Source organism: Enhydra lutris, unplaced genomic scaffold, assembly GCF_002288905.1.
Source record: "Enhydra lutris kenyoni isolate GAN:26980312 unplaced genomic scaffold, ASM228890v2 scaffoldscaffold9, whole genome shotgun sequence".
Taxonomy (NCBI): Eukaryota; Metazoa; Chordata; class Mammalia; order Carnivora; family Mustelidae; genus Enhydra; species Enhydra lutris.
Genome location: NW_019154093.1, coordinates 44412759 through 44434700, shown reverse-complemented (window position 1 = coordinate 44434700; position 21942 = coordinate 44412759). Strand labels below are relative to the sequence as shown.

At 34.7% G+C, this 21942-nt stretch overlaps 1 protein-coding gene across 1 annotated transcript in view; it reads left to right on the top strand.

The window, feature by feature from the left end:
• Positions 1–21942, top strand: part of LOC111143158 (phosphatidylinositol glycan anchor biosynthesis class K) — a 126507-nt gene that overhangs the window by 51183 nt on the left and 53382 nt on the right. Inside the window, exon 9 of the mRNA XM_022496666.1 lies at positions 1431–1603. Coding sequence (XP_022352374.1) covers positions 1431–1603 — 173 coding nt within the window. The remainder of the gene's footprint in view (positions 1–1430; positions 1604–21942) is intronic.

The following is a 21942-nucleotide window of genomic DNA, read 5'->3' as shown; positions in this document are numbered from 1 at the left end:
TATATTCTGATCTCTTCTTTGGATTTTCTTTTATTGTTTTCCTAAATCAGGAAGGTATTGTGATATTAGGCCAGTGACTTAATCTTTTTGAGCTTTAGTTTTAAGTAGAGATAATAATCTTAATATACCTCACAGTTATTAGTAGTTTAAATCAGAGTATCTATAAATTGCTTCACACAGTGCTTGGATCACTAGTTTCATAAATTCTAGCTGCTCTGCCCTTCTCCACCCATCTCCCATCATATTAGTAATTATCTGTATATATCATCTTGTCTCCATAGGTGGGCAAGTACTGTGGGCTGTAGGCCCTTACTGCAGTCTTGTCATGGTTTTCTTCGTATATTCTGTGCTTTTGCCAAACTAGGTTATTTGCCTTACACATCTTTGCAGCTGCTCCTTAAGAATGTTATTTCCCATCTGTAATCTCCCTTTTCCTTCAGAATGTAGCTCAAATCCCACTCTTTCTTTTTTCTTATCCTCAGACTATGAGAAGTTTATCCTTTTCTGAAGTAGAACCTGTCACCTTTTCCCCCCTACCTCTCTATGTTTATTCATCTCTGACTTGACTTAAGGCCTTGAAGATAGGACCATGTTCTGTCAACTTTTGTATCCTTTGTGGAAGTAACAGTATGAAATATACGTAGTAGATGTTTTATCTGCTTTGCTGAGTGAATGAGTACATGTTTATCCCTGGTAATTCACTGATGTGGAATATCGGGGATATGATTAACATAGACATTTTCATGAGACCTGTGTGAGATCTCTGTGAAGTTGTGGTTTTTCAGGCTATATTCTTTGAGGACTAGAGTGTCTGGAGGTGCTTTGGATTTATTTTCATTATGGCTAAACTAAGAAATTTGCCGCCCACTGAGATGAATGTAGATGCAGAAAAAAAGCAGCTCTTTTCATAGTATTACATATAAATTCTTGGTAAATTTAAAAGTTCAAAATATATTTTGTAGCATATGATCCAAAAAAGTGCATGTTTTTTTCCCCTCCCTGGTCTGCTTCCCTTTTTGTCACCTGCTCTAATGTCTGTATAGCTTTCTTAGAATATCAAGTACTACTGTAGCAAAGAAACTTTAATCTTTAAAATCAGAAGCTTCTTTAGATTGGAAGAGCTTTAAAAATACTCTATAATCAGGGTGCCTGGGTGGGTTAGTCAGTTGAGCATCTGATCCTAGTTTTGGCTTAGGTCAGGATCTTGGGGTCATGGGATTGTGCATCATCTTGGGCTCCATGCTTGGCAGAGAGTCTGCTTAGGATTTTCTGCCTCTCCCTCTGCCCCTTCCCCTACTGACTCACTCACTCTCTCTCTTATAAATAAATCATTAAAAAAATACACTACAGTCTACTATACTGTGTTATTGAATTGATAAAAGTTGTATGTATATGTGTATATTTATTATTGTTATATATATGTTTTTCAGTTTCAGGTATGTCCTAGAAGTCTCTGTGTGTCTACCCCTGGACATCGCACTGACCTTTTTCAGAGGGATCCTAAAAATGTCTTGATAACTGATTTTTTTGGAAGTGTACGGAAAGTGGAAATTACAACAGAGACTATAAGTTTGCAACCAGATTTAGAAATCATGGAAAGCAGGTATTTATCTTGAATTATTATTTTCTTAGAATATTCTAGTCTCATGATTTATAAATTTTTATGTAACATGATGTTACATAATATTGAGATGAACGTTGGTGTTTCTTAATAAAACTACACATTTCTACCCAATCTTCATTTTATGTAGGCCCTACGCTTTTCAGGTGTATGGGCAAAAGCTATAAATATTAGGCAGAAGCTATGATCATGATTAGAATTATGTTGTAGTTCCAAAATACAATGTTCATAGTAGTGATTTGAGGCTTGCTCAAAAGGCATAAAACTTTCTTTGTAACTGGCTGAGAGCCATACTTTCATTAGTGGAGGTATGTATAATAGTTCAGAAGACTTCATGAAAGGGCAGATATGTGAATGTTTCAAACATTAATACTCTAATGAGTGTATATGCTTTGACCTATTGCAGTAGAATGGGTTACCTGAAGTGACATTGAATCGGGAAGTTGGCAGCTGGGCATTTAGGGTGTAATAAGGGCCCTAGGAATCCGGCAGATGTAAGACAGATAAACATAAAAAGGGAAGCGAGTGCCAAAAGTCATATTTCAAATACATATTTCAGACTATAAAACAGTGCTTCCATGTTCAGAATTTCTGTGGGTTCCAGCAATCTGGTTACTTCTCTGACTGCTGTATATTTTGGTTCCTACAGTCTGGGTCGTTTATGAGCCTGGGTCAGTGGTATCTCTGGCTTTTCTCTAGTTTTATATTCTGTTAATCTGGAACAGTTTATCTGGAGCTGTTATAAATTTGGAGTGACCCTCTCATCAACAGGTGCCACTGTTTCTGCTTTATTTGGGGGCTCTTGGTAATTCATTAGGGAAAGGATGGGAGGTATACACCAGATACTCCTCTTTTGGGGAGCAGATGGTGTGAGTGTGCAGTGAATGTGCGTGCATGCACACATATGTAGATGTGTGTACAGATGTGTATGAGAGAGTGCAAAACCTGGAGAAAGGGAGATTGAGAAAAATTAATTGATTTGGGGTATGTGAATTTTAGAAATATGTGTAATGTTTCATTTATATTTTTCTACTGTAAACATTTTTAAAGGCAAAATACTTTGTTAGGTTTCAGGAGTGTCTCATTTTATAGCCTCTTTCTTGAAATAGATAATGTGTTTTACTAGCATTAAACTGTGGTGTTATTTATGATTCTCTAATGCTATCTATTGGAAACTCATACTCCTATGAACTTTTCTGGGCTGGTAACTGGCAACATAAATTACTCTCAGTTTTGAAAATTTCAAAGACTTGTGTAATTGAGCTTATAAATGTTTTAGAGATAAAAAAAACTAGCACAAAATGCATCTTTTTTGAAGATTTAAAGTTGATATTATTATTATTAATCATTCTATTCTGGATATTCAAAGCCTTGGACCTTTTCTTTTCCATTTCCTATCGATATTGGCTTCAGATTTTTTTTTTAAGACATCAGATGACATTCTACAGCAATATCAGTTTTATTTATTTTATTATATTTTATTTCTTAAGATTTTATTTATTTATTTGAGAGAGAGAGACAGAGCATGAACAGGAGGTAGGAGACAGAGGGAGAGGGAGAAGCAGACTCTCCACTGAGCTCGATCCCAGGACCCTGAGATCATGACCTGAGCTGAAGGTAGATGCTTAACCAACTGAGCCACCTAGGTGCCCCTTATTTGTTATTTTAAATACTGAATTTCAGATTGCCCTTGTAAAATAGCTAAACCTAATTTAATACTTAGCAACTAAAATTGAAATATGTCTTTTACCAATTTTATTTTGTAATTTTCCTTGAATTCAAGCCTATGAGATTGTAAGATACATCTTCTCTTAACCATATAAACATTGAATTAATTTACTTTAAAAGGCTGAGACCATCTTTATACTTCTTCTGACTTATTTTCTGTTCTCTCCTTTTAACACAATATTAAATATGCAGTAAGTATACATAAAAATGATTTCAGTGGAATCTGATGGGTTTCAGTATATATTCTGGAAGAGTGGAATTTTGTCTTATAAATTATCTGCATGTATTAGTTCCAGAGCAGAAACTGTTGGTGCTGAAAATTATCTTAATTTATCTTTAATCGAGGAGAAAATTTTGAGCATCAGAGCCAGACACCAGGCACAGTTGAATTATAGCACCCTCTAGTGTTTATAAATAAATTTTATTTAGAATATTGTGTACAGATGGTTTCATGATCACTGGTATAAGTTATCCAGTTAATTTAAGAGAATTAAGTTTCCAGCATGATTCGGGAATTTTTAAGTAGATGCTATCAGTGTTGTATGTAGGTGGTATTTATATGCAAATAAAATGGCAATCAGATAATTTGTTTAGAGAAAATTACATTCATGAGAGGCCAGATATCACAAAAATATTTTATTAAGAAAATTATGGATTTGGGGCGCCTGGGTGGCTGAGTGGGTTAAGCCTCTGCCTTCAGCTCAGGTCATGATCTCAGGGTCTTGGGATCGAGTCCCACGTCGGGCTCTCTGCTCAGCAGTGAGCCTGCTTCCCCCTCTCTCTAACTGCCTCTCTGCCTGCTTCTCTGCCTGCTTGTGATCTCTCTCTCTGTCAAATAAAAAAAAAAAAAAAATGAAAGAAAGAAAATTATGGGTTAGAATATATATGTATTTTTCAGATCTTAGGTTTAAAATGTCAATACAGTCACTATTACTAAAATTGGCAGTTATGCTTTTAAAAATACTACCATTTACATGTTAGGAAAACAATGGAGTTGGTTCATTCAGACTGTTCATATTTCATATTTTACATACAAAAGTATACTAGACTAAACTCAGATATGATGGGGAACTTTACTTAGTACATAAAATTGACGTTATGATATGATATTGTTATGTGTCTTCTGAAACAGATATTGAGTAAGGTACAGTCATGAAGTTAATGACAACACTTTGTTTCTGCAGGTGTCTTTGTAGTTGTGTGATTAATTTGTTTGCAAGAACAGATGGCACAAAATAAGGATTGATTGCAGAAGTTTCGCTTATGTAACTTGATTCTACAGTGCTTCATTTGAGTATACATAGATTGGCTTTTGATAAGTAGGTAGACAATAGCCTGTGCTCCTGAAGGAGTTGGGCTTTATAGAATCTAGTGATAAGTCCATGTTAGCATCATTCAGATTACCAGTTTTGTGCCCTTAAGTATGGAGGAAAGAGCCCCTAACTTGTGGATGTCAAAAGATAGGCACATTTTAGTGTTACAAAATGTAGAAATCTAAGTTTAGTAGGCATTGCCCAAGAAAAAAGGGAATCCAGGACAGTATTAACTTACCTAGTCTGACTTTTGCTTTAGGCTCTAAATTTGGGGACTTGATTCTATTTATGAATGTTTTGTTGCTGTAATTTTATTATTATACTAGAATTTCTTTCTCTTTGGAGGCAGTCTTTAGCAATCGAATTTTTTTGAGTCTAGCAGGAAATTTGAGACTGGACTTTTTTCTTACAGATTTCTTACAGACCTCCAACAGAGGGGTAGCATATGGCCTCCTCAAGGTCAGTTTATGTTTTGAACACCAGAACAGGCCTCTTTCAAGGGCTTGTTCAACAAGTCCCCCCCACAGGTAGATCAAAGATCAGACAGTTGCTGCCACAGTCATAATATTTTGAGCCCTTTCTATGTGCTTCATGCTTTATATGACACATTAGCTAGAACTGTTGAGTTGTAAATAATGGGATCTAACCTGAGCTATGTTATTTCCTTAAGGATATTTGTTATACAGATAATTCTGTGTTTTATGGATCCCAGGGACTGACCCCAAGAAGGGCCTAGAAATAGGAACCAGATGTCAGTCAGAAGCGGAGGCAGCACTTTCTCCATCTCCCTGTTGTTTTAGTCTTTTCTTCCTCTGCTGCTCTGGCCGTTTGTGGGGCAGAATGTGTACACACCACTGCTCTAGAGATTTATATCTCTTCTGTTGATGATAAAGTGCAGATAGAGAATGAACTTGCTCATTCCCGATTCCAGGCTTCCTGGAGACATAATCATTAGCCAGCTTGGGTCAGGTATCCACTTTTGGTCCAGCTGGGCAGTAGTGGGGGTCGTAGGACACAAAATCAGGGCTTCTGGGGAGCCCACCTTATGTGTATAAGTCCCCCAAAAGGGTCTTGAGAGCTAGGCAGATATCCTTTATATTAATATCATTTTAATTCACATGATAACTTTATGAGGCAGATATAATTTCCTCATTTTGTAAGTGAGTAAACTGTGGCTGAGAAAGGTTAGGAAACTTGCCTAAAGTCACACATCTAACAAATGGTGAAGCCAAGATATGTATCTAGGAATGCCTCATACTTCTAAGATCTACATATTCTTATTTTATTTTATAATTTACCTTGAGCTACTTGACCTGCTTTCTTTTTAAAGCATATAAAATATAAATGATAGCTCAATGAATTTTCACAAAACTCTACTTCTCATGTAACCACCAGAAAAAGAAATAGAATAATGCTGGCAGCTCCCAAACCTCCGTGCCCTTCCCACTCTCTGTCCTCTCACTCCCTATCAAAGTTAAACACTGTCCTAACTTTTATGGAATTTACTTTCTTGCTTTTCATTTTATATCACTTAAGTGTGTATCCCTAAACATTATGTTTTGATTCTTTTCCTAATACTATGTTTTTGGAATTCATTTATATTGTGTGCAGTTGTAGTTTGTTCAACTGTTGAAAACAACTGTTTTGAATTTTTAAAAATTGAGGTATAATTTATTTACATTAAAATCACCCTTTTTAGTATATAGTTCTAAGTTTTGGCAAATGTATACAGCTAGATAATCGCCTTGCTCATCCATCACCACAAGAAATTTCCTTATTCCCCTTTCTGCCCTTACTCATATCCCTGGAATCCACTGATCTCTTTTCTATTCCCATGGTTTTACCTTTTCTAAACTGTCATATAGATGGAATCATATTCCGTACCCTTTTAAGTCTGGCTTCTTGTATTAGCATAATGGATTTCAGGTTCATCCCTGTTGTTACATGTATCAGTAGTTTGTGTTCCTCTTTATTGCTATATGCTCTTCAGCAATAAAGAGGAACACAGACTACAGATAGATGGGATTCAGGTTAGCCACTCATCAATTGAAAGACATTTGTTTTCGCCCACCAGTTTTTGGCAATTATAAATAAAGCCACTATAAACAATTACATACAAACATAAGTTTTCATTTTACTTGAATGAAATACCCATCAGTAGGTTTGCTGGGTCATATGGTAGCACATGCTTAACTTTCTAAGAAACTTTCAAACTATTTTCCATTAGTCTCTGTACCATTTTGCATTCCCACAAATAGTGTTCAACATTCTTAATTATATGTGGGATTGTCTTTTTAATTTTAACTCTTATAGTAGGTATGTAGAAATATCATTATGATTTTAATTTGCATGTCCCTAATGACTGAGGATGTTGAGTATCATTCCATGTGCTTATTAGTAATTCATTTTTTCACGAAGTGTCTATTCAGGTCTGCTCAGTTTTGAAAAATTGGGTGTTTACTTTCTTCCTAATTATAAGATTTCTTTGCACATTTTGGATACAAGTTTTTTTGTCAGATATATGAATTGCAAATGTTTTTCTTAGTCTTTGTCTTTCCTTTTCTATCCTTAATATCTTTTGAAAAACAAGAGATCTAATGTTGATGAAGTTCATTTATCAATATTTTCTTTTATGCTTAATGTCCTTCATGCAAGGATTCTTAATCTAATTCAAGGTCACAAAGACTTTATTTTATTGTCTTCTAGAAGTTTTATAGTATTAGCTTTTATGTTTAGGCTATGCTTTACTTTTAAGTTTCGAGTGGAGTGTTAAGCAGGAGTTGAGTTCATTTTTTCCATATGTATATCCAGTTATTCCAGCACCATGTATTGAAAAGATTGAATTCCTTATTGGATTATATTGGCACCTTTGTAAAAAGTCACCTGATCACCATATATGTGAGTCTGTTTCTAGGCTCTATTCTGTTGTATTGAACTACATATCTTTACACTAAGTTTTGGCATCAGTTTATATACACCATACAACCAGTTTTTCAAGGTTCTTTTGACTATTCTAGATCCTTTGTGTTTCCATGTAAATTTTAGAACTAGTTTGTCAGTTTCTTTTCTTATTTGTAAGGGAATGGGGGAAGGACAGAAGGAGAGGGAGAGAAAGAATCTTAAGCAGGCCATGCCCAGAGCAGAGCCCAATGCAGGGCTCAGTCTCGACCTGAGCCGAAGTCAAGAGTTGGCTTTTTAGGGGGGGTGGGGGATAGCAGGCTCCCTGCTGAGTAGAGAGCCGGATATGGGCCTCCATCCCAGGACCCTGAGATCATGACCTAAGCCGAAGGCAGAAGCTTAACCCACTGAGCCACCCAGGCGCCTAAGAGTTGGATGTTTAACCTACTGAGCCACCCAGGTTTGTCAGTTTCTTAAAAAAAAAAAAAAACAATAAAAAAAACTGCTAAGATTTTGTTTGGGATTGGATTGACTCTATATTAATTTGATGAGTGTGGATACCTTAACAATATTGAATCCTCTGATCCCTAAACATACCTCTACATTTATTTAGAATTCCTATAGTTTCTGTCTTTATTGTTTAACAGTTTCTGTGTAGATGTTTCCTACCCCTTTCATTAAATTTATTCCTAGCTGTCTTTGTTTCTGATGCTGTTTTAAGTGATATTTTAAAAATTTACTCTTCATTTGTTGCTTAACTATAGAAGTACAATTTTTATATTAATATTTAAAAATTTATTTATTTGTTTGTTTGTTTATTTATTTTTGAGAGAGAGGGAAAACATGAGCAGGGGAGAGGGGCAGAGGGAAAAGCAGATTCCCAGCTGAGTAGGGAGCCTGATGTGCGATCAATCCCAACCTGATCTGAAGGTAGACGCTTAACCAACTGGGCTACCCAGGCGCCCTAATTAAATTTTATATTGACTGTATTCTGGAATCTCATTGAATTTGGGTGTTGATCAAATCAAACCCAGTCAAAATTCTAGGAGGCTTTTTTGTAGAGATTGACAAAATGATTGCAAAATTTATATGGAAATATAAAGGACCTATTTTAGTATTTCTTATATTACGTGAATTCTAGTCTCTATTATGTTTACTAGGAAATCAAATGAAAATTTAAATATACATATTTAGTAGAGTCATCTGTTTTGGAGCTGGGCAAAATAGACTGAAGAATGTGAAACTTTGTGATCAAACAATTCACTGAATATTGCTCACAGAAATTATAAGATGATTATGAAACCTTATGAACCATAGGTTTATCAAAATGGTTCAAGCAGTAGTTGACAGGATTTCTTTCTGCCATTCTGCATACCAGTATATTTTTTCAAAGTGATTAACTTAGTCATTAATATGATTCTGTATTATCGTAAGCATCTTATTGGCCCATTTATTTTATATTGTTATTTATAGTTGTTAGTCACTACAGTCATTCAGGAACTCATTAAATTAGAATTTCAGAGCATAAATTAGATGTGATTATTTGATTTATAAAGACAAAACTGATAATTTAATTATCCTTCTTGTCAGTTTGCATACATTAAAGTTTTTATTGTTATAATTTTATTTTATTTATGTATTTTTTTTAAAGATTTTATTTATTTATTTGACAGACCGAGATCACAAGTAGTCAGAGAGGCAGGCAGAGAGAAAGAGGGGGAAGCAGGCTCCCCGCTAAGCAGGAAGCCTGAAGTGGGACTCGATCCCAGGACCCCGAGATCATGACCTGAGCCAAAGGCAGAGGCTTAACCCACTGAGCCACCCAGGTGCCCCTATTGTTATAGTTTTAAATAATATGTTGATCATTCCATGGACAGTTTTTTTTTAAAGCAATTTATTTGACTACCTACAATTAAACAAAAACATCCATTGAGTTGGTTTATGACTTTTAAGAAACCGGTGTATAGGTATATAGCAGAATATAGTATTGTATCCCTTTGTGTAAATAAAACTTCTCTGAATAGAAATTAGTAAATATTATGTTTCCTAGGGATACTAATTTCCAACTAATGTTTATTAATGTTTAAAACTGATCAAAACAAAGTTAATTTTAATTTAAACACTAAACATATAGGACCTAAAAAATGTAAATTGAAAAAAACTTTTTTTTTTAAGATTTTATTTATTTATCAGAGAGAGAGAGACAGAGAGGGCATATATGCAGAGGGAGAGGGAGAAGCAGACTCCCTGCCAAGCAGGGAGCCCGATATGGGGCTCGATCCCAGGACACTGGGATCATGACCTGGGCCGAAGGCAGATGCTTAACAACTGAGCCACCCAGGTGCCCCAAATTGAAAAAATTTTAAAATGATATGGTATCATTTATAAAATAGAACATTAGGGGCTCCTGGGTGGCTCAGTCAGTTAAGTGTCTGCCTTTGGCTCCGGTCATGATCTCAGGGTCCTGGGATTGAGCCCCGCAAAGGGCTCTCTGCTCAGTGGGAAGCCTGCTTCTCCCTATACTCGTGTTCTCTACTCATGCTGCTCTCTATTTTTCTCACTCTCAAATAAATAAATAAATAATCTAAAAAATAAAAATGAGATAAAATAAAATAGAACATTAGAACCTAATCTGTCAGGCTGGCTAGGGAATAAGGTTATGAATTACTTTGGGAAAGTAGATTGTGGGACCTTAAAGGTTTAACTCTTTGATTCTATGTTCAGCGACTCTCTTGGTCTCCTTATGAATTGTAATATGGTTGCTCTATTCCACTAAATTAAGCTTTAGAGTTTTAAATGAGTTAAATCAACTTAATGTCTGTTGTCTGAATAGAGGATATTATAGCATAATAACCAAATTCCAGTCAATTCATTGGAATCAGTCAGCTCCTGAATTTAGAACATTTGTCCTATGTGTACAGCAGATAGACCACATGAATTCTTTGATTCTTAATTTCCTTATCTGTTAATGGGAATAATAACTCCACTTTATAAGGTTATTAAGAGAGTTAATTTTTATTTTTCTTTTAAAGTTCTTAGTTCTGTGCTCAAATATAATAAAGTGCTTAATAAGTGTTACACATTAGTGAGAGAACATATCACAAATATTGATAAGAATTATTGCTAGAATTCTATTTTTAATGTATTTTTGACCATTTGCAAAAATTATCTATTCTACTTTTATTAATCTAGTACTAGAAAGTACTTATTTAATAACTGTGGGTTTCTTATTTGGAGTACTACGGAGAATTGGGAATTTGTTTTTTACCAGAAGATGGCAGTAGAATTACATGTGTGTACATATAAAACAGTTTTATTTCTTTAATGCTGAAGATTGGGGTAGTTTTTATCTTTAAATAAATTATGATATTGTTTCTTCCTACCAGTGACAGGAGAAAAAGCCTTGATATTGAATTTCAGGTTAAAAAAGGATGATAAAAATTTTCTCTATATGTAAGTTGTCTTGCTTTAATAACATTGAATTTTAAAAAAATAGGTAAATAAAAGATCTTTTTGAATTGCTAGTCTTCTGGCATATTTCCAGTATATGATTAAATACTTTATCAAGAAATTCTTGGGGCGCCTGGGTGGCTCAGTGGTTAAAGCCTCTGCCTTCGGCTCGGGTCATGATCTCAGGGTCCTGGGATCGAGTCCCGCATCGGGCTCTCTGCTCAGCAGGGAGCCTGCCTCCTCCTCCTGTCTCTCTCTGCCTGCCTCTCTGCCTACTTGTGATCCGTCAAATAAATAAAAAAAAAATCTTTAAAAAAAAAAAAAAAAGAAATTCTTTAAGGGGCGCCTGGGTGGCTCAGTGGGTTAAAGACTCTGCCTTCAGCTCAGGTCATGATCCCAGGGTCCTGGAATCGAGCCCTGCATCAGGCTCTCTGCTCAGCAGGGAGCCTGTTTCCTCCTCTCTCTCTGCCTGCTTGTGATCTCTGTCTGTAGAATAAATAAATAAAATCTTAAAAAAAGAAAAAAAGAAAAATTCTTTAAGAAATTGAGGGGTCATAAAAAATCTTAAGGTGTATTTGAAGATCAGTTATGATTAATTAGTATCAGAGATAGAGCAGTTTTCATTTATAATTGATCAGTGGGGAAAACTGGATTCAATATTTTAAAAATTGTTTTATATATAACACTTTAGGGTTGTGGCTATTAGGTAAAAACAAGAGGCAGAATACATTTATATTAATAATATAAATCTGTGATCCCTGTTTCAGAAATTGCCATTTTTATTGAAATCATGGTATACCTTGTTACCTGGTCTTCAAGTATTCTACAGGTGAAGTATTGCCAATTGTACCTTCTAATGCTAGAAGGAAGCTTTAAGGCAAACTGATGTAGTAGAAAGAGTATGGAGGTGAATGGACTTGCATTCAAATTCTGGTTTAGTTCTCTGCTTTTGTCTTCAGGCACATTATTTAATCTCTCTGAAACTCAGGTATTTTATCTCTGAAAAGGTGATCTACTCTCTCCCTCCAGAGTTATTGTGAAAATTGGGGATAATGTATATAAAAATGAGCATACTTTGTCAGTACCTTTTTTAAGAGTATAGCATGTAAAACTCAGGGCAGCCATACTGATGTCTCTCTTCCAGTGCAGAAGGTAAAGTGGGAGTGTTATCATCTTTATTTGGTGTACTATAGAGCACTGTTTGTATGGCTTGGTTTATATTTTTATCAGGCATGCTACATATTGCTCATTGGCAGGAATTATTGTTAGCTTGGTCTTCCCATATTTATGTAATTGATTTTTTAAAAATATTTTATTTATTTATTTGACACAGAAAGAGAGAGGGAGAGGGAGCACAAGCAGGGGGAGAGCAGGCAGAGGGAGAGGGAGAAGCAGGTTCCCCACTGAACTAGGAGCCTGAAGCGGGGCTGGATCCTAGGACCTGGGATCATGACCCCAGTTAAAGGCAGACAGTTAACCAACTGAGCCACCCAGGCACCTCTGTAATTGATTTAAAAAAAAAAACAAAACAAAACTCTATTTCAGTACTTTATGCTTATTTCATTGTGTTTTTATCTTAACAATAATTATCTTGTAAATATTAGCTCATTGTTGTAGCCTATCAGTCTTTTAGAACACTCATTGTGATATGATAATGTTAGTGTTAAACTGTACAAATTTTACTGTGTGGGGAAAATGAACGTGGTAAGGAACCAGGGCCGTGAGTTCTTTGCCAGCAATATTCTTTTTTTTTTTTTTTTAATTTTATTTTTTATAAACATATAATATATTTTTATCCCCAGGGGTACAGGTCTGTGAATTGCCAGGTTTACACACTTCACAGCACTCACCATAGCACATACCCTCCCCAATGTCCATAATCCCACCCCCCCTCTCCCAAGCCCCATCCCCCCATTAACCCTCAGTTTGTTTTGTGAGATTAAGAGTCACTTATGGTTTGTCTCCCTCCCAATCCCATCTTGTTTCATTTACTCTTCTCCTACCCCCTTAACCCCCCATGTTGCATCTCCTCTCCCTCATATCAGGGAGATCATATGATAGTTGTCTTTCTCCGATTGACTTATTTCGCTAAGCATGATACCCTCTAGTTCCATCCACGTCGTCGCAAATGATTGCCAGCAATATTCTTCATAACTGATAGCAATTTTGGGGCATGGCTATTTAAATTTATTAGAATATTATTGTTTTCTCAGGGATAATTAATTGGTAATTAGAGATTTCATAATTATTTTTTAAAATAAAGCAAAAAATGTACCTAAAAACTAAGTAAAATCATTTATGTTTTTATTAAACTAATATAATAAATAGTATATTAGTATATTTTTCTTTTTTCATTTTTTAGAGGGAGTGGATAGAGGGAAAGGGAAAGAGAGAATCTTAAGCCGGCTCCATGCCCAGTGTAGAGTCTGACATGGGACTCCATCTCACAATCCTGAGATCGTGACCTGAGTGGACACTTAATGACTAAGCCACCCAGGCGCCCCTAAACTATTTGTGTGCGTATGTATATATGTATGTATGCATTTTCTATATATTTAGTAGATAAATTCCTGTAAGGTAGCAGGTAATAAAAAATGCTGATTTCAAAATTAATTTCTCATAAAAATAAAAAATAGGAAATGGAAAACATTTGATTTTGTCTTGGTAGTATAAATAGTATTTAAATATTTAAGTGAGAAAGGGAATGTATTATGAAACAAACATTAATAATTTTCATTTGAGCTTCAGACAACATTAATCTACCTAACATTGACTAGTTCTATTATTTCTCTATTTTTGTTTGAGATTCAGGTATATAAACTTCTTGTCATACTCAATGATAGTCTGGACTTTGTCCTTTCTTTGTCTAAAAATTGTCACATATTATTCTGAAAGCACTTATGCCAAAGAAAGCACATATATTGTTATAGAATTTTTTTTCAGTGAGATTGATCAACCCCATTTTAACTTCGATATTAAGAGTCTTTCTTTGTTCTTCTTCTATTGGGATCAGCTTCTAATGTTAATTGATGTTTTCTAGTATGGTTTCTCAAAAGTGAAAAACAAATGAAAATTAATGAAATAGAAGAGTTCAAAGGATATGATCTCAGAATATGTGAATTTGTCACATGATCGTAAGTGTGGATGCTGGCTGAGAATTACTACTTCACACTGAGTAGTAGTGGACCTAGTTTAATGGGTATGAATAATAGAGATTCAGATACTTGGTAAGCAGTTTAAGCTGAGTTGTATTAAAATTAGTATATCTAATTTTTTTAAATGTTTATTCTTTTTTTTTTAAGATTTTATTTGTTTATGTGACAGAGATCACAAGTAGTCAGAGAAGCAGACAGAGAGAGAGGAGGAAGCAGGCTCCCTTCTGAGCAGAGAGCCCATGCAGGGCTCGATTCCAGGACCCTGGGATCATGACCTGAGCCGAAGGCAGAGGCTTTAACCCACTGAGCCACCCAGGCGCCTCTAAATATTTATTCTTATACCAAATATATGAATATTAAGTGTGTGTATGTTGAGAGATGGGGTAAGAACATAGTATTTTTACCTTTCTGTTAGGTGACTTAAGGACTGCATGCTGTAAGATAGTCTTTTGCACTTTTGCTATAAGATACTAAGATAGGTACTGATGAGCTTTATGGTGAGACAATTAGGAGTAATAGCAATCTGTGGCCTAGAAATACTCCCTCAGTTTCTGTTGCTTCCAATACAAGAAGTTGTTGACTGTTTTAATTGCTTTGCATAAACATGACGTGGACATTTAAATTTTGTATCAAATAATTGGGAGAGCTCTAATTTATGCTTTAAAAATTTTTCATAGTGATTTCTTTTTAGTATGCTAAAACACTGTAATATGTCTTCTCAGTCATAGAAAAGGATTAAAATATATCTTGTATGACTTCAGTGTTATGGGTAGTTTTTTTTTTTCTTTCTAATTTGTTGAAAATTAGGCATAATAAAACCTTGAATATCCAGAAATTAGGTAACTTCTAGTAATAAAAAGTACATGAAAGGTGCCAGAGTTGGCTTTGAACATGAAAAATCCCATTTTTGCCTTAGATGTAAAAACACAACTTGACTTTAATGGCCTTTGGCATTCAGAGTTTGAAATTTCATCAGAAGGAAACATTTCTCAATAAAAGAATACCCTGTAATATTCAGAATTAGATACATTTCACTTTCCTCAGAATAAGAAATGAATATAAATGAGTTAGAGAGGTGGTTTGAAGTTAATAATAAAGAACAATCAATTGACTTCAGTTTCAGAATTGCTGCTGACTGCATTTTTCTGAAAAAACTCTGATGTTATAAAATACTGAGATGCTCAGTAAATTACAAAAAACCTCCAAAACTACAAAAAACACACTTTTGAATACATAGGAAAGCTACAAGACTACAAAGAAAGTAGTTGCATGGCAACAACACAGTTTGATGGATGGCATTTCTGGCTTTTTCCAGATTGAACTAGAACTGGTGGTATTTCCTTATTCAGTGGAGATACTGCACAGGTTCAGTTTTGTATATGCTGTTTCTAGGTAGTAGCAGTTGGTGTTCCAAAAATGCAGCTTCCCTAGGAATTTGGCAACAAGCTCAGATTCTTTTCTCCCTTTTTTTCTAGGCCTACTTAGACTTACTATAAAAAGTATCAGTGAGTTGAATCCTTCTCCTAAAGCCAACCAGTGATGTGTTCAGGTACACCTTAATCCATGCATGCCTTTAAAGGAACCATGCTTTATGTTGCTGCAGGCCCTTTTATCTCTGAGGCAGAAAGTATGTAAAAGCCCATTGCTGGATAGTGGCTCCCAGTAGGCAGCTCCACTCTCCTCAGTGATAGGACAATCTGTTGAGGAGTACGTATAAGAAGCTAAAATCCAAGCGGTAAGTAAATGTGGAAGGTGAGGCTCCCCTAAATGATAATTCCTGATATAGAAATCTAGAGCTTTGAATTAGAATGGCTTTCTGTGAGAGTAAGGACAAAAAGCGGTGGGTCTATTTGTGGGTAGTTAGGCTCAAGAAAATAACTCAGCTTAAAATTGATTTCCCAGCTAAACTATGGTTAAAGAACGAACAAAGAATAGGAACATTTTCAAACATACAGAAACTGAGAGTATTTTGAATCAATACACTTAAACAATATCTAAAGCAGATGTGCTTCTTGAAGAAGGCCAAGGAGCTGAAAAAGTCTGAGTGGAAGGAAGAATGCTAAGCTTATTGATTAGTAAAAATGGTAGGAAATTTAACAAAAATTGAGTATGTTTTATCATTATGATGACAATAATGATGACAATTGGATAAATAAGATAAATCAAAGCATTAGTGTATTTAATAATAATAATACATAAGAAGGAGAGGAGAAAGGGATGGGTTTTAAAGTATTCTGAGGTTTTTTTCAAGGGGGAGAAGAGTAGTAAGTTTTAATAGCTTTAGATAGTAAGGTATGTATGCATTTTACTTTGAGAATGACCACTAAATTAATAGAAATAGAGGAAATAAGATAGAGTACAGAAGAAGAAATGGAATTAAAAAAACCAATGAGGCTGCAAAGGAGTGGAAGGTGAAACAAGAAAAGACTGGAAAAATAGAAATTACAAAGTAAGAAAACAAATAATTACAGTTATGTTGCTTATAAGAATACATTTAAATAAATGAGTTTTAGTTAAAAACAGATCATAATATTAGGATAAAAAGAACTCTAACTACAGGCAGAAAACATAATGACATTAAATATCTAAAAATAAAAGAATTACTGGGCAACTGCTAACAAAAAAACCTTACATTTATGTAAATATCAGAAAAATAGACTTAAGGAAAAGGCATTTGCAAGCATAAAGAGGGTAACTAATGGTTAAAAGTTTAACTCATTAGGGAGAACATGTTAACTGCAATACCTGATAACAGAACTATAATATTTTTTAAATTTACATACTTAAGAGTTTGATAAATTCACCATTGTAAAAGATTTTCAGTATCACATTATCAGAAATCTTTTTTCAGAATTTCCCCAAATGTTTTTAAATTAGAATATGAACAACATGATTAATAAGCTTGATCTGGTAGATTCAACAGTTAGAGAGTAAACATTCTTCTCAAGCCCAAATGTAATATTTTAAAAAATTGACCCATGGGGGTGCCTGGGTGGCTCAGTCGTTAATCTGCCTTTGGCTCTGGTCTTGATCCCAGGTTTCTGGGATGGAGCCCCGCATTGGGCTCCCTGCTTGGTTGGAAGCCTGTTTCTCCCTCTTCCACTCCACCCTGCATGTGTTCCCTCTCTCACTGTGTCTCTTTGTTAAATAAATAAATAAAATCTTAAAAAAATTGACCCATAGTTGGTCAAACAAGCATGTCTTAAAAACTATAAAGTGTTAGAATCTTATGGAACTTTTTTCTTTCTGATCACCACATTATTGTTACAATCAATAGCAAAAAAAGAATTGTTTAAAATCTATATCTGTGGAAGTTCTAAAACACATTTTGAGTAATTTTTAGAATAAATAAAATGTCAATGGAAATTTTAAAAACTCTTAGAAATGAGTAATAATGAAAATACTAAACATCAAAAGTAGTAGGATACAGTTTCTGATTCTGGATAGGACGAAGTAATTTGCAACAGCCTTATGTGATCCCACCGAGAACAACTAGAAAAGATAGAAAAAATAACATTTTTTTAAAAATATTTTATTTATTAATTTGACAAAGAGAGGTAGTGAGAAAGGGAATACAAGCAGCGGAAGCAGGAGAAGGAGAAGCAGGCTTCCCGGCAAGCAGGGAGCCCGATGTGGGGCTTGATCCCAGGATGCACGGTAGGATCGTGACCTAAGCCAAAGGCAGATGCTTAACAACTGAGCCACCCAGGCGCCCCCCCAAATAACATTTTTAAAGACCTCAGAGAAGTACAGAAGCAATGAGGACCAAGAAGCTAAAAATCCAGATTTGGGAAAACTTTTCAGAGGTGACCTGAAAATCTGTAGCTCCTTTCCACTGGGTTAATTTACTGATTTTGGGAATAGGTCAAAAGTTGAGAATCTGAGTTGGTCCAGGAAGTTGGGTCATTGCTTGTAGACAGAGAAATCAGCGGAATTTTTGGTGATTGTGTGAGGCTAGAGTAACACAGTTGTCGTTCAGTCACAAAACCAGTTTCCCTTTCAAGATATTTGCCTCAGTCACATGACCAGTTTCCCTTTCAAAATATTTGCCAAATTCTGAAACTGAAGGAAAGCTGTTGCTCAGCAGGAAACCTCTGAAAACCAGGGCTGAATTTACTAGTCTTGTAATTCGGAGGAAATAAAGGTCTTCAGCGTGAGAATTCCCTAATAACATACCAGCTGAGGGTTGACAGTTATGGGGACGGTGCCTTTACACACACTTTATAGTTACTTTTCCTTTTGGGTATACTTACTGATTCTAGATGCAGCAAGAACAGAAATTGGCAAACTACAGCCCATTTGCCTTATCTGGCCTGCTGCCTATTTTTGTAAATAAAGTTTTATCAGAAAATAGCCATATTTGTTCATTCGTTTAGATATTGTCTATAGCTGCTTTCATGCTTTAAATGGCAAAGTTGGGTAGTTGTGACAGAGATTGTATGGCCCAAAAGCCTAAAATACTCTCTGGCCCTTTACAGAAAAAAGTTGTTCACCTCTACACTGGAGGAATCTGGCTGGGTTTGGTCTCTGATAAGGGTCGCTAATGGGGACAGTGACCAGTACAACTTTTGGCAGTTTGGTGGGCCTAGTGTGCCTAATTCTGAAGCTACACAGGACAACAGGACAAAAATCTAAACCAGAAACCTTTGAAAAGCATAGTGGCATTTTCTGCAATCCATCTGTATTGAGGTGACAAAGACCTGCCAGGCTTCAGTTTGAACCTTGAAGGTCCTTATCATAAGAATGGGGGCAAATTAAAGGTAAATGAGTCTTAGTAAAATTGTAAGGCAGTCATAATTCAGTTCCGTGTCTCTGGTTGAATGGAAGTGATCAGACCCTCACTCTCCAGCTGCCTAGCAGAGGAAAGTGTGGATCTTTACAGATGGGAAATAGCATTGTCAATAGGTTTTTAAATTTTTATTTATCAATATACAATTTCCTATGTACAATCAATCAGAAATTACTGGGTACCTATAAGACAGTATATTATAACCATTTACCAAGAGCAAAACAAAAATAAAACATGATATAGAAGTGGACCAAGAAGTGATCCAGAACTTGGAGTTAGTAGATAAGAATCTTGTAAGTTCATATTAAATAAACCATGTTTTTAATATGTTCAAGAAAAAAGGGAAAAATTCTTAAAAACAGATGAAACGTTAGGGAAACACCAGAGAATATGAATATATCTAAAATAATGCAGTGAATATTCTAGATGTGAAAAATGTAGTATCTGAACTAAAGAACTCAATGAATGGCTTAATGTCAAATTGGATGCATCAGAAAATAGGATTAGTGTGCCTGAAGACAATTCAACAGAAAATATCCAAGCTGAAGCAGAGAAAGAAGCAAACAGAAAAGATAGTCAGAAGCAGTAGATTCAGTATATTATGTATAGTGTCTTAAACTAGAGGACAGATTGAAAATAGAGAAGATTTAATAGTTAGAGATAATGAGCAAAACTAATGAAATACATCAAAACACATTCAGCTAACTCTGCTAACCCTAAGCTAGATGAACCACAACTTGGCACATCGTAGAATGCTGAAAAATCATAGAGAAAAATCTTTAAAGTCCACCAGAGAAGAAAAGACATGTTACCTTTGATACTGACATAAACAGTGGAAACCAAAAACAATAGAATAACATGTTTAAAGTGCTAAAAGGAAGAAAACTTCTAATCTATAATTCCATACACAGCAAAAATATCTTCCAAAAATGAAGGTGAAATAAGATGCTTTCAGACAGATAAAACGGGATTTGTTGCCAGTGCACCTGAACTAAAATAAAAATAAATGGAGTTCTTCAGCCAGAAATGAAATGATTTTAAAGGGAAACACAGAAACTCAGTAAGGAGTGAAGAGAAATAGAATAGGTAAATGTATCATTTATAATAATCACATATTGATGAGACAAAATAAAAAGATTTTGTTGAGTTAAAAAATATTTGTAGAAATAAAATATATAACAATAATGCAAAAACAGATAAGTGGAAGTGTAAAATAGTATTCTTACAGGAGAAATGGTAAATGTAAACAGTTTGATTAGACTAACAAGTCAAAGTTTGGTGTTCTGATGTACAAGGTAACTGCTAAAATGATAAATATATGTATCATTACCATGTTAAAAGAGGAAAAAAAGGACTAATAAGATATTTGGTTAATTCAAAAGAAGAAAGGAAGGAAAAGAACATCCAATAGATGGGAAATAGAAAATAGATAGTAGTTATAAATCCAGCTATATCAGTTAAGAAATTAAATATAATTAGACCAAATACCTTATTTGAAAGAATAGGTGGTCATACTAAATTGAAAACAAAACCCCAAAATGAGAAGTTTTCAATAGAAGGGCACAAAAGTCACTTGGAATGTGGCTAAAGTAATATTTAGAGGGGATTTAGGAAAAAAGTCAGTAAAAGAAATGAGTTAACCCTTCAAGTAAAAAAACAAAAAAAACAAACTTGCTCTTTTTTTCTGCCCAATTGTAAAACATATATACCATCTCCCAGCAAACTGCCAACAAACAGTAGGCTTAAATGGTTTTTCCTTCTGACAGCTACCAAACACACGTTGAGTTGACATTTATGAACAGAATAAAAAAAAAATCAAGCATGCTACCTAACTCATTCAGTGGAACTAGTTAATTTTAAAACCAAAACTAGATAAGAAGAGTATGAAAAACGTATAGAGCCAGTCTCACCTATGATCACAAATGTATAAATCTTTAATAAAATTCAAATACAGTACATTATAAATAAAAATACTTCCTGACCAAATAGAAGTTCTTAAAATTGCAGTGATGGCTTAGGATTATCATTACACTAAATGAGAATTATTTTGTAATTGTTTCAGTAGATAAAGAGAAAACATTGGACTGAAATTAATCAATCAATAATGATGAAAAAAAAGGCAACATAGCTTAGAAATAAAAGGGAGCTGCCTTGACTTTATAACGGCCATGTATCTAAAGCCAACAACAAATATTATACTTAAGATTAATCTTTATTTATTTATTATTTTAAAAAAGATTTTATTTTATTTTGAGAGAGAGAGCGAGTGAGAGGGAGAAGGAGACTCCCTGCTGAGCAGGGAGCCTAACACAGTGCTCAGTCCCAGGACTCTGGGACCATGACCTGAGCAGAAGGCAAATGCTTAACCAGCTGAGCTACCTAGGTGGCCCAAGACTGAATCTTTAGAAGCATCTCCGTGCAATTCAGACAAGATAAGGATGCATGCTATAATTTCATCAATTCATCGCTGTACAAGAAGTCCCAACTAATGCAAAGAAGACAAGGGGACAAGGGAAAAGTTAGGAGATATAAGTATCAGGAAGAGACAAAATTTCCCTGTTTTTTTAACAGAACATATAATAAAAAATCTAAGAGAATCTACCATTTCATAATTGTTAAACTTAGTAAGAGTAGAGAAATAGGAATAGGGAAAGATGTCATGCTACCCAAAGCATAGCAAATTTAAAAAGATTGATAAAGTCTATTGCAACAAAATTAAAATATATACAGTAAAAAAAAAAAAAGTAAACAAAGTTAAGAGAAAGTGAGTGGAATTATTTGCAAAACACGTATGTCAAAGAATTCTGTCCAAATTATATAAATAAATCTGCACAATGATTTAAAAAAAAAAAAAAAAAGACAAGCCAATAGAAAAATGACCTAAAGAAATATATTTGGAAAAGAGGAAAGACTCTTATTCAGTGACCATTTAGATATGTTTTTAAAAAGTAAGAATAAATTAAAACAATGAGATACTATTGTAGAAAA